This window comes from Sphaeroforma arctica, assembly GCF_001186125.1.
Source record: "Sphaeroforma arctica JP610 unplaced genomic scaffold supercont1.74, whole genome shotgun sequence".
Taxonomy (NCBI): Eukaryota; class Ichthyosporea; order Ichthyophonida; genus Sphaeroforma; species Sphaeroforma arctica.
The window spans coordinates 80,564-94,523 of record NW_014040484.1 but is presented as its reverse complement, the minus strand read 5'-3'; the positions used below and the strand labels follow the sequence as shown (position 1 = coordinate 94,523).

At 40.5% G+C, this 13,960-nt stretch overlaps 1 protein-coding gene and 1 non-coding gene across 3 annotated transcripts in view; one reads left to right on the top strand and one right to left on the bottom strand.

Moving 5' to 3' along the window:
* SARC_01782 overlaps positions 1-4,042 on the top strand; it is a 4,563-nt gene extending 521 nt beyond the window's left edge. Inside the window, exons 2-6 of one of the 2 annotated variants that reach the window (XM_014304486.1) lie at positions 1,453-1,511; positions 1,965-2,085; positions 2,435-2,537; positions 2,771-2,933; positions 3,172-4,042. In XM_014304486.1, the coding sequence (XP_014159961.1) occupies positions 1,453-1,511; positions 1,965-2,085; positions 2,435-2,537; positions 2,771-2,933; positions 3,172-3,728 (1,003 nt within the window). In that variant the 3' untranslated portion in view covers positions 3,729-4,042. Of the gene's footprint in view, positions 1-1,452; positions 1,597-1,964; positions 2,086-2,434; positions 2,538-2,770; positions 2,934-3,171 lie in introns of both variants that reach the window. The other variant, XM_014304485.1, reaches the window with a different exon arrangement.
* A 328-nt stretch (positions 4,043-4,370) lies between these two features.
* Positions 4,371-4,441, bottom strand: SARC_30035. The gene has a single exon. It is a non-coding gene; the product is annotated as a tRNA-Gly (tRNA).
* Between the last annotated feature and the right edge of the window lie 9,519 nt (positions 4,442-13,960).

Genomic DNA, 13,960 nt, shown 5'->3' with positions numbered 1-13,960 from the left:
ATATATATATATATATATATATATATATATATATATATATATAGTATATATATATATATATATATATATATATATATATATATATATATATATATATAGGCGTGTTGTGTGTGTATATATATATATATATATATGCCCATATATGCACCCACACACATATATATATTACATAGATATACATAGACATATATATATATATATGTATGTATATGGGTGTGTATGTATGAACGTATGTATATTTATGTATATATATATGTAAGTATGTATGAATGTGTATATATGTATATATATAGATATAGATATAAATATAGATATATCTTTATACATATATATATATATATATATGTGTGTGTGTATGTGTGTGTCTGTGTTTGTGTGTGTGCATATATATGTCTATATTCAATATTGTAGACATAGATTTTGAAATTGTACTTTAACCTTTTCGATAATTTCTACCTTCAGTTGCGCATATGTATATTTTTTGTAGTGGCGTGGTTATTAGGTACGCCGAATAGTGAAGTTGTGAACACGTGTGATTATGGATGCCCTTCACACAGTACGTGCGTGTTTGTCTTCAATTTGTTGTGCATCTGTTGTTACATAACTTTTCTACTCCGATATTCAAAATAATAATTGTTGCTATACAATTATATTATTACTATTACTTCAACTATGAAGAAATATGCGCGCGGAAGAAGGCATATATGTTTTAGAGGATTTATACTCATCGGCAGTTATGTCTGAACTTTGTGCTGTTATAGAGATCGTTTACTTTTGTTTTTGAACGTGTACTGTGCAGTATAGAAACTATATGGCTTTCTGTGTGTTATTAAGTGTGCGTGTATGTAATATTTGTCCTGCAATCGAATTTTCTGTAGCTGTCTCCGAGCAATCACAGTTTTGCTAGACCATGTTCATATCAGAATGCATTTCTACATTTGAGATCGGTTTTCTGGCACTTGCCAATATCGTCTACTGTTCAAATTTATAGCTATGACATAGTTTTAATGCTTATTGGCCAACTTAACTAACTGTCACGCCCTTCTTTTCCTTTTCCCTTCCTTATTCTGTCCTTTCTCGTTGATCGATGTTCGTATTTTGTTCCCGTGATCTCACATTCGTGGTGCGTTGTATTACCGTGTACCTCCATGCGCCCTGTACGTATCTGTTGTATCGGGTCTGTTCCCGATTTTATGACGCGATGGACTGATTTCTGCCGTGAAATTTTGGCTGTGATGGAACTTGCTTTGTATTACGGATTTTGATGTTTTTACACTGTCTTTTGTGCTCCATTGCTTCGCTTCGACCCTTCTCTGATTCCCTCGCCTCTGGGTTTACGGTATGTGATGCCATTGCCAATCTTCTTGTGAACTATTCAATGTTTAATCTCGGGCCTCTCCGCTGGATTGTCTCTGCTGTTGTTTGTTGTTCATTACGTATTGAAAATCACAGGAAACTGACTACATTCGAGGAAATAGTACCAGAAATCTATGAACAAGTGACGGATCTAGGTGCGTGCATACCCCTGTACACAGACCCGCATGCCTCTGACTGACTCTGACTGTGGCCTCTCATTTGGGAACGCGGTTGAGTTGGGTAAGAGAAGCATTCATGCTTTTTTTTATGTGTTGTTGCCTGTCTGTGAATCCGTAGGCGTCTTGCGCGATCCCGCAACGCTGTTAATTTCTCTCGAGTATGATACACTTGTGCTCCGCTACAGTTAATCTAATGGCTTTCCTTTCGTAGTCGCTTAAGATAAATACATTTGAACTATGTTTGGTACGTTTCCCTCGGAAGAATGGAAGTTATACACTTGGTATAATTCCCACTTTTCGTCTTTTCTACCCATCGTGGTCAATTACTGACCTTTCCTCTTCCTGCAATGCGTAACCTCCGGGCAATCAAACCTATGGTTTGCGCGCGTGCGGTCTCCTTTGACCTTCTCTCGGATGATTGTATCTTAGAACCGTTCATGCCTGGGATTGGAAATAAGGCCACATCAGCTTTCTGTTTGCTATACAAGCTGTTTACGCTGAAAATGACTGAACAACAAGTCGTCGCGTTGCTTGACAACGAAGATTCTGTGTATGTATATACTCTACTGGCACACGGCTATGCGTACCTGTTTCCTCTACTCAGTGATGTGCGCCACTGTTATGTATTGCTGGTCCTGTTTAGCTACCGGTTCCTCAACTTATCTTGCTACAAGTCGTACCGTATGCTGCTTTGCGTGCTGTTCATCGTTCCTTGTGAACCCTTGAGGATGATTTATGACGTTGGTCTGTCTAGTGGTCGCATTATATCTCGAGTTCCCTAGGTGACTATGACCTTCGATGGCCGGTCTTTATCGTACCTGTCTTTTCGTGCGAATATGACTTATCGGTCTCAATATATTCATACTAAGTATTTGAGTTGAAACTGAAATCGTGCGCAGGTATGTGAGAGGAATTGGCTTTCTGTGGTTGCGCTACTGTTGCCCCCCAAAAGAGTTGTGGTCCTGGATGGGCCACTACATCAATGATACGGAACCTATTAAGGTATTTTGCCCGTGTTTCCCTTGGTTGACCAATAAAATCAGCCTGCTTGTGTAGTTTTGTATGCTGCCACCCATCTATATACTGGCCGAGAACTGCACGAGGGTTGTTCTGTTAGTCCCGGTTAGGTAGTTACTGGAACAACCCAATGTGATAGTGTATTTCCCTGGTGAAAAAATCTGAAGTAGCATCTCTACGCTAGCAACTAAACGCGAATTTCAACTCCCATTGCACAGCCCGGATGGTCGCAGAACTCCCCTGAGACCACCATTGGTAGCTTCATACGTCGTTTGCTAACTGAACAGAAGTACTACAACACCATCATGCCTCGTATCCCCGTACCTGTCGCGCGTGAGCTGCAGAAGCATCTGGATGAAACCCCTTTGGCTGTAGAACGAGGTGTGTGAGCTTGAAACCATGCCGATTTTTGTTTCATAAAATATGGTAGCGATTGTCGCTTCCCAGCACATAATACTTCTCTATGAACCTGTTTTATGAAAATGAACTTGACTAAAACATCGCTGAATAATATGAATTTTCTATTTCCAAGTGTTTGCGTTTTGCTTCCGCATACTGGATACACTTCCTACGAATCGTGTGATGTTGAAACTCTTACACTGTACTAAATCAAATTCAGGTGGAGATGTGGAGATGCAAGGTAATGGTAGAGGTCCTGAGGACGGCAAAGAAGAAGACCGAAGCAGTGCACGTCGCAGTAATAGCCGTCATCGCAGTGGCAGTCGCCGACGCAACAGTCGCAGCCGCTCAGCTGATCGTCGTAGAGACACCACCAAATCATACCGTGATCTAGATGTTCCTTCTGATCGTAAACGAGCCCGAAGTAGAGAATCGGATAGATATCGAGACCGGGAGAGCAGCAGAAGCCGCGGTGGAGGATCGCGCGCAGGAGATGGAGACGTCAGATACCAGGACATCCGGGACGATAGAGACAGGGATGGGCGGAGAAGTGACCGTCGCGAGAGAAGCTCAAGCAGGACCCGTAGCCGCAATGAAAGCAGAAGTGGGAGCAGTAGGAGGCGGTCTCGTTCTCGTAGTAGATCACGCGATAGGGGCGCAGGTAGTCGGACTCGATACAGAGACGACGAGCGGCGAGATAGGAGGGACGACGGCCGAAGTGAGCGTAGTCGGGGAAGTAGAAGTCGCGGTAGAGATAGGGACAGAGATCGTAGATAGATTTTGCGAGGTCGTATGTGTCTCTTGCGTGAGTGGTTACCGGCTACGTGCCTGTGTTCATATCACTTAAACCCCAAACCCTAAAAACCTCTTCCTATGCACGTCAACTGCAAACTGTGAATGTGGATAGCCTTGTACTGCCGATATCAACCCGCTGGTATATTACAGCTACGTCGTCTACTGGTGTCCTATTCATGTCAGGTCGGCAGTTTTCTGCCTGACTCGCATCGCAGGTGGAGATTTTATCCTCTGCTATCAATAATCTCGAGGAATATATTTCAATCAAATTCTATCAGCGATATGCGTTGCTACCCATCTCATGGTGTTTCTTCTTTAATGTTCATCACCGTCTTGAAGCTGCCTTTATTGTAGGCACAAACTAAGTAACTAGCAGGACAGCGTTTTTACCTATAAGTTTATAATACTGTAATTATTCGCAATGGATTGCTTTTCGTGTTTTTTTTTTTCTTTGATATAACTGCCGCTCAAGGTGTGTGGCTGAATATAATCGATCTATTTATATGCCGCCTTTTACTATTCTGACCAGAATACCTTGTATTTACCTCAAACTTTTCTATTTATATAAATTTATCTATACATAATAGTGTGTGAAAGCATGACAATGAAATTTTGTTAAAAAATTCTCCAACACGGGAATCGAACCCATGGCAGGTGAATGGAAATCATCTATGTTACCACTACACCAGTTGGATCTAAATCTGGTGAGAAAGATTCTTTTATATATACAAACTACAAAAAAAAATAATAAAGCTGGACCACGTTGAGGCAGTTTTTTTGGAGTCTACGCTTTGGGAGTGAACTTACTATTTCTGGCGCGCTCTTACGTCGCCATAATATTCTATAATAATAACCAGGTTCTTTTAGGTAATTTATGTTGTTAACCTCATATCATATACCCTAAACTATTGAAGTATGTATATAATGTGAGCTAGACGTTTGAATTGAACTGTGAATGAGTAGAAGGAAGATGATGGAGGCTTGCGCAATTGCTACATACAAAAACAGAACAGGAGATATAGTTGATGGCACTCCGATCTCTATGTGCCGCATACCCAAAACCAGAAACAAAAAAGACATATACAAAACCACGACCGATGAGTAAGATGGATAAAAGCAACCTGATGCAATCGAAGTGGATAGAGGCATGTTTCCGTGATATCGAGCCCGCTGACAGACATTTAAAGAAGCTGCTAATTACTGTTTGAAAAAGAGAGGCCATCGTATCTGCACAAACAATTTTTACCCAACTTACTAGCCGAGGAAGCCTTTAACAAAATGTCAGTGATACAAGCTGTGTAACTATAGCAATGGGTGCAGCACCTAAATGTTACTTAAGCCGTTAGCCGTTATCGCGAGATAAGCTACTCATTCTATACATAGGAACGTTTGAACTTGACACTTCACTGAATTCAGGCCGGAAGCGAATATCATAAACCGAAGTTGTCACGGAGCGCACGTAAGTGTGCCATAAATGCTGAGGAGAAGAGCGAGAAAAAAAAATAGGAACAAATGCAGATATTGCAAAGGATACAATCAGAAGTCTTGACAGTCTTCTTCATTTCTTACCAAAATTACACAAACAGTGGCTTGTAGATGATCGATCAGAGTGACGCTGATTTCATTATATCGCTGGATGAATACCGAGATAGCATTAGCTTCAATAGTACACAGCGTATTCAACTCACATACGATAATCGTTTATGTCTTGTACGGGTTGCCACCTACACTATTTTTACCTTGTCACTATCCAAGCTAATGATAGCTAGACATAACTTTATCCAAATTTAAATGGATAAAAAATATAGAACATGACTAGAAAGAGCGTTGTAGACTCAGTCACCTTCGCAGAAATACATTAAAAAGCTACCGCTACTTCTAGCGGGTTACTTAAGTGCATCCAGAGAATTAGAAATACAACTGTTGCTGGTACCGTACAAAAAAGCGAATCAGTGTGTGGCATATTTGAACAATACGGCGATTTTGTACTGGAGAGTATTATTGGGAAAGCTAAGTCCATATTTTGTTAGAAACAAATCGACAGAAAAAGGTTTATATTTGCTCTCAAATTGCCTTGGGCTGTATGCAAAAATATGAGAGAATTCTAATTTTACGTTCCTACCGGATGAAAGTACGTTATTTTGCCATATGGACAGCAATACAATCCCTCCGGATTACATATCCGCTGGATCAGGTTTAGCTCACGCTGCTATACTAGCAGTCGTTACATCGACCAGTATTAAAACGAGCAGTACGAGAAGATACATATATTCCAAAGACACCACTGGGGAAGTTATTTAAATGATAGATTCCAGAAAAGCCACACGCGGCGCTTTATTTGCCATGCATCTTGACGATATCAACATTAAATTAGCATATAGCTTTACAAACAAAACTTCATTCTTTGGACCCACGATATCAGTGGTAGTTTGTGTACGTGTTTAATTTGAGAGTTTGTAGAGTATGGAGAGTAGCTGAAAGGTACGAGACAAAAGATACAATAGACCTCTTCTCAGCTAGGAAAAGTCCCTAGTCTGAGAGAACCGAACTGATTCTTTTTTTTGTGTTTTCACTAGACTCAGGATTTACTTTAATGTTTCTCTCTCACGCGGAGTCCCGGTATAGCCTACCGGTTCTACCGCCGATTTTTCTGATGACTCTGAAATCAGAAATGTTCATTCCTAATTACAAACCTCAATATTTCAGTATTCTGGGTTTTGGGATTCGGATTGGCTCTTTGATAATCTGATCCCTAGATGCTACAAGTTGCTGAAAAGATTGATCAAAGAAAACAATGTGCAACTCAAGTGCGTATCTTTTAGCGGGATTTGCATTGTCTTTTTAATGTTTTATTTTTATTCAATAGACAAATTCTACTCGAGTGTTTCTCCCACACGCGGGGTGCAGGTATCGTCTACAGGTTATACCGCTATATTATGATGACTCTTATCAGAAATGTTGGATCCGGACCCAAAACTCAGTATTTGATATTTTGTGGCCTTAAATTTTTTTGCACTTCTGAGCATGTGTAGTGGTGGGAAGTGATATCTTATGGTACTTTGGTTTCTTGTGTTTAGTATTTTAAGACAAGGAAAAGGGGGTTATGATGAAAAACGTGTTCGAGAGAATACTTCTCAACAGTGATTGTTATGTCGAGACTTTGGTCCTTATCACTCTGGTTTGTGGTCAGAGCATGCTACAAGGTAAATCAGACGTGGAATTTGTTTTGTGATAGTGAAACTGGGTTGTCCTCCGCCCTGTGCGCTTTTATTGTTCGCTGATCGTTCATTCGTGCTTGTTGCTGTTGGCTTTTGCGGCCTGGTTTGGCTTCGTTTGTGTCGTATGTGTTGTCGGTAAAGTGTAAAAATATAAACATCTCCTATGTCTGTCCCGCGTGTCCAGGTGCGTTATCTATCTGTCCGTTGTAGTATGTACTCTTGATACCCATCATCTCGGTTGAATGGCTTAGATGGTTTAATACGAATGGGAATTGTGTCTCTTCAGTTGTTAGTATTTGGCGGTTGGGGATGAATACTTCCTGTGCTTTAGCCTTTTTATGAGTCCGATTTGTTAATCACTGACCAATTTAGGATATTCTGGGACTCTAGTCTCATCAAGGTTACAGATAAAATACCCATCGCACTCCTTGCTTTCTCTTTTATTCATTTTAGCTTGGCATTTTATTCATTTAATCTTGTAGCGAGCAATTACAATGTCCCCTTCCTAGAATTGTATGCACTTCTGTTGGTATTTGCGGTCGTATGCTGCGCGCATTTATTATTTTAAATATTGCGCCATACTAATGTCTATTTTCGGTCTGCTAGACTCTTCCATATTTTTTAGGCGCATTTACCATACGATGTCAAGCCCCGAAAGGTAGTGTCCACTCCCACGTCGGTCGTCAATGCCTCACACGGCTCCTTTTTTAACACACTTATCGGGCTACCTCGCGCAAACGCATTTTAAGTACATATTCTTCTATCTTGGCAGAAACTCACTTCGACAACCAATGAATGAAACGATGTTAGAGTTTTAATCCGCTCGGTGTAATTTCCCGATAGTGCTTTGTAGTGGCCAGTCATTCATGCGTTTTTGTTTCTCTGTGTCTTTTTTTAGCCCTTGTATGGCGACTCTGATGCCTAATATATTGACTGTCTGGACTACAAATGCACATTTGTTGTTATTTGTAAGTAGCTTGATGGGGTTATGCACAAATCGTCTATGCAATCGAATCCGCTTGTCATATCAACTCTTTCATACTTTTTAGGCGCATTTACCATACGATGTCAAGCCCCGAAAGGTAATGTCCACTCCCATGTCGGTCATCAATGCCTCACATGGCTATTTACCATACGATGTCAAGCCCCGAAAGGTAATGTCCACTACCATGTCGGTCGTCAATGCCTCACACGGCTCTTTTTTAAACACACTTATCGTGCTACCTCGCGCGAACGCATTTTAAGTACATTTTCTTCTGTCTTGGGCAAAAACTCACTTTGACAACCAATGAATGAAACGATGTTAGAGTTTTAATCCGCTCGGTGCAAGTTCCTGTTAGTGCTTTGTAGTGGCCAGTCATTCATGCGTTTTTGTTTCTCTGTGTCTTTTTTGAGCCCTTGTACGGCGACTTTGACGCCTAATATACTGACTGTCTTGACTACAAAAACACATTGGCACCGCCAACTGTCTCTTGTTTGTTGTTGTTCGTAAGTAGCTTACTGGGGTTCTGCACAAATTGTCTATGCAATCGAATCCGCTTCTCGATACAACTCTTTCACTAGTGATGAATAGTCGCGCCACCTCTATGTTAATAAACGTACCCTTAAGCAGTACATAAACTAAGGTTACCCAAATGGGTTTTAACCATTTTAGTACCTTTTCCACTTTACAAATCAATAATTTGGAGTAGACCCATTATAAGGCCTATTAAAATTCCAAAGATCACATTTGGAGTAGCTCTATTAAAAGGGCTATTAAATTATCCACACAAAAAAGCAACATATATCTGAATACTTCAATAGCAAGATGAATCAACCTAAAAGAGGTTTCCAGGGACTATTAGCGTTACATACCAGATCGCCAATCTGATAATGGCGAGTCGGTAATCCTTGATAAGTGGCAAGCTATTGGTTAGTATAGTAATACAATAACTAGGGACATCGAGAGTATTTTTTCTTTTGTCTTTTTTTTCCCTCTAACGATAGGATATTGTTAGTTCTCAACTTCGCCCGATGAAGCATAGTAATAGTTTTGCAAGACGACGACAAAACCATGAATAAAATCTCTTCGGCAAAATCAGTTCTGTGAGGATTCTATATAGGCAATGTCTCAGCCTTTTAAATCCCCAGACTATTGCTGATTTCACGAGGCATACCTAACTTTACTTATGGCTACTCTCGTACATTTTTTTTTGTATTAAAAAGTACAACACAAACTCAATACACTACAGCTTCGAGACATTAGTATCGCCTTATTAGACCGATATTTCCACATTTTGAAGGCAGCATAAATATTGAGCGTGAGCTGCTTAAACGTTATGGTATTTCACTCCAGAGATGTTTTCTTACTCCATTTGTTTTATAACTAGACTTATATACTTAAGATGATGAAGAGCACCAAAGATTTTACTACCTCCACGAAGCATAAAACGGAAAAGAAGGGCCGCAGCCGCTGCAGTCAAAGAAGTTAACAAAGCAGTTGCCAAAGCCATTGTTGCAGGCTCGACCAGCCAGGAGAACACTTCAGAGAAAAATAAGGCTACTCCACCAAGAGAGAAGTCTCCCGAAGAAAGGGCCCAAGGGCCAGCTATTGCAACTGCTTCGGAACCACATTTACGAAATATCGAAGTGAGACCAGGGTTTTTAAAGCAAGCCATACTGTTCATCAAAGAAGGTCCCAGTCTAGGTGATCGGTGAGGAAAACCGAGACGAACCAGACACAGAAGGTGGATGATGAAGTGACGAGCCCTCAAGACTCAGCTGAATCAACGACCGAGCCCATAAAGAACTATTTAAGAATTAGTTAGCAGCTCTTTAGTTGAAACTCGCTAAAGAAGATCAAACAGCCGAACACGTAGATCGAATGTATGAATCTGGTGAAAAGGCAATACACTTACGCGAAGATTTCTCTAACGACACTACCGCAGCGTTGATCAATGGACTAGCCACAAACAAGCAAGAGAAATCTCGGAATACGCTGTCTCGAAGTATGAGTTAACAGGTATTCAGAAACGTGGTGTCGCAATTTTTGCTTCGCCCTTGAAGACTCTGAGCGAGCGAGACAAGTTGAAAACAATCCAGAGAGAGCTCGTTTACACGGGCTACCAGTACAGAAACCGGTGCTCGAGGGCACTATTGATCCTATGAAAGTTTAACGTACACCTCCAGACACACCATCCCGTACTACGACGACATCTGATAAGACGAAGCTTACTGACAGAATATATGCTAGTAAGAACGACATTTACATCGTATCGCCCAAGTAACCCGACGAACGTCGCGAAACTTCACCCCTTGACTTTGGATTTAACCGAAGGGGAAGCAAGGGTAGAAAGCGAGCGAGTAAAGCAAACTTCGTACATCTGTAAGAGGTCGGCTACTACGCCAAGTCCAGTTGCTTCAAGTGCAACGAGGTCAAGACAACAGCGGCAATTAAAAGTACAAGGGTTCGATCAGCCAACTTAAGTCGAACTGGACGAAAACTCTACCAGGCCAGAGTTTATCAACAACCATGACCTGGACTTCAACTCGCACTCTAAACGCATTTACTAGGATGTCAGCGACTTACCGACATTGCTTCTTAGCAATGGGTGCATACATTAATGCAGTCATTTAACCCGGAAGGAAGCACTTATCGAGCTCTCCACAAGCACAATGACGAGATCAAGCCTTGTCACACTTCGCCAGAAGTATCTTGGCCAATGACTCCCTTGTTGAGCAAGGATATGCACAGTCCGGTATTATGTTCGATCCTGGCACCGCCAACTCCGAACACCTCTATCTTGAGCTGCATTTCAAAGCTCGATTCTGACTTGGTCCGACCTGATATAACCAGGGACGTCAAGCCACACTGATATCAGATACTAGCCATGTATGTGATAGGAATCAACATCAGGAATGACCCGTAATTACATTAACGGGCCGCCGGACTCACGAGAAAAACGTTCATCTGACTCGCCTCGCCAACCACAGTTAGATTTGTAAATAGCCTGTGTGGATTCGTAATTTTTTATTCAGAAGGGCTTCCACGTCTAGCAGATCATCTAAAACTTCTTGGACATTTTAGATGTCACTAAGGTGAACTAGGAGAGCTATGGGCAAGGGATTGTGACGAGGCATTTGAAACCTGAAAACATGCCGTCCAACAAACTCCGACAGTTCAAGGGCCAGTCGATGTCGCACCATTTGAAATAGTAACAAACGCATCAGACTTAGCTTTGGGAGGAGTTCTATATAATATACAACAAATCTATATATACAGTTCTTTAATCGAGCTATGAACGCTTTACAGTTGAATTATGCAACTGTAAACCAAAAACTATTAGCTATAATATCAGATACGAACCACTTTAGAAATTACCTCTACGGAACAGCATTTACGGTGATGAATGATCAGAAATCACGTCAATATGTGAATAAGACAAAACCAGACTCTCGATTAATGAGTAGATGCATAATACGATATCCAAGTTTCACTTTGATATAAAACATATACATGGGATACATAACCATTTACCGAATGTGTTATCCAAGTTCGTAGCAGACTTTAATAAGTTAGAACGAGAGTTCTTAGTATATGATCTGAGCTTGCTCAAAAGATATTGAGCCGCAAAATATTGATATGTTTGCCGTGTATCAAAACACGCAGCTAAAGAATATATGACATGAAATCATCCATAGATATATATGTTTCAAATACATGTCTTTATACATAACGCGTGGGCTAACCCACCATGGCAATTAATTGCCCAATTACTTAACTATGTTCAAATACACAAAGCTGCCATAACTTGTTTTGATCATTCCTGAAATAAGATCCGTGGTTCAATAGCTAATAATCATGATACCATATGTGAGCCGATCTATTTCGATAGGGAAGTAGACACCTTCCTCTATCAGGGTATTCAAGTAGCCCAAAAGACTCCCTAGAGTCATACTATAATATGTCGTACAAATCCTGTAGGTACAACTACATGGCCACCCTCTAAGACCTTCCTTAAAAAGGTCACGTAGTCGGATATTTCACTCTCCAATGAAGTAAACGTATACAATATACTACACATCAAGCTCTTAAGAATTGTAAATCTCTAGCTAAACCTTCATTCAATACTATAAAGTCGATTCCCTAAGTTTTTCAGACACCCTTCTAATCCCGAAGTATATACACACATAAGACTTTTAAATAATTCGAATGTATCATATGTATATGAGCGCAAATATGTTCAAACACAATTAGTACGGGGTATGAAAACACTACCTTTGTTTTGGAAGTGCAGAATAATGATAACATCATCACTTGGCCTACGGAAAATCATAAGCTCAAGCACCAGAATATAGTAAAAGCACTTAACGATCAAGTGTAATAGAATGGCACATCTTAAGTGAGCAACAAAAGTGAACAAAGTATATCAGTCATTTACACACTGTGATCACAACCAGATAAAGCGCTATGGGTTCGCATCACTTAAGAGTGTGACCGATAGTGTTCCATGGCGCAGGGTCATCTTTGATTTGATTGACCTGCCCACGTCCGAACATACAGGCGACCGTTATATATGCCACTTCTTTGATGTGGCGTCACAGTTTCACTTGCTCTATCATTTAAATGATAAGAGCACGCAGACCGTGGCAGAATTATGCTACCAAGTCTTTTCTCACCACGGACGACCAGGTTTTGCGTGCTCTGATAGCGGTAGCGCGTTATCTGATGACGTGATGGAATCAGTAGTACTCGTATCCGGCATGTGCCATAAGAGAGGTGTACCATATACACCGCAAATGCAAGACGCGAATGGAACACACCATAGAAGACTTGAAGTTCCTCCTGCGTACTGCATAAACGGATGACGAGACGATTGGCAGCCCCATTTTAAATCGTCACTAGCACAAATGAACGAATGTGCTGATCAGGTTACAGGAAGAACACCCGCTCACCATTGTCGTGGCAACCATAGTGAGTTTAAAATACCATATAGCAAGGAAGGACATAATCGCCATGAGCTACCATGGTTAGAAAAGATACAACGTATATATCACGTTGTATATTCTAGCTTGCAAGAAACAATTTCAGCTTTAGTAAAATGGCAAAATAGATAAAATAATTCCAAGAAGATTGCAGGGTATCAGGTGGGCGACAAAGTGAATGTCCGACAACGTATTTACGATGCTACTGTATTAATAACGAAACGGTTAGGCCCATATGTACACACTAAAAGTATAATCTACGACGGCAAATAACCCCAATGGTTGTTGTGCGCTTAATAAAGGCACTAGTCGTATTCCGACTACAGAAATTTTACTCGCTAGAAGATATGACTCTGGTGCCCTTCTTGATTGCTCCGAATTTAAAGATATATATGGAGAATAGATAAAGGAGAATTTAAATATTATCGTACACGTTTTATATATGGTACAATCGCAGAAATATATCTGACAATCAAGACTATTTAAAGCCCTTCCTAGAGAGTGCCGTTAAAAAAGCCGCACACTAAGAAAAATAGTATGTTTACATCATCTGATGGAACGTGAAGGAAGGGAAAAAGCATCTATCCCGAGCTATACAGTTCATCCTTCATATGTTCCAAACACATTGAAACGTAAAAGCGTCCAGCCGACCATCACGGACCTACTGGACCTAAGTCCAAAACTAACAGGGCAACCGAGAATGCTCACTTTCTCCGCCTGAGAAACATTAAGTATACGCTATACATCTTCACGTTTCGATGCGGTTTTCTTTGATACCCTGTGATAGTCAAACATCAGCTTAGGTGAGTAGCTAGCTTCTTCCACGTCAGACTCTATCTATATAAACTTACTCTTAAGTAGTACGTAAACTAAGTCTACCCAAATGGGGTTTGCCGGTTTTATTAATTTGAAAATAACTTTTACACTCTACAAATCAGATATTTGGATTAGACCCATTCAAAAGCCTATTAATATTCTAATGATTATATTTAGAGTAGGCCTATTAGAATGCTTATTAAAACTTTCCAAGAT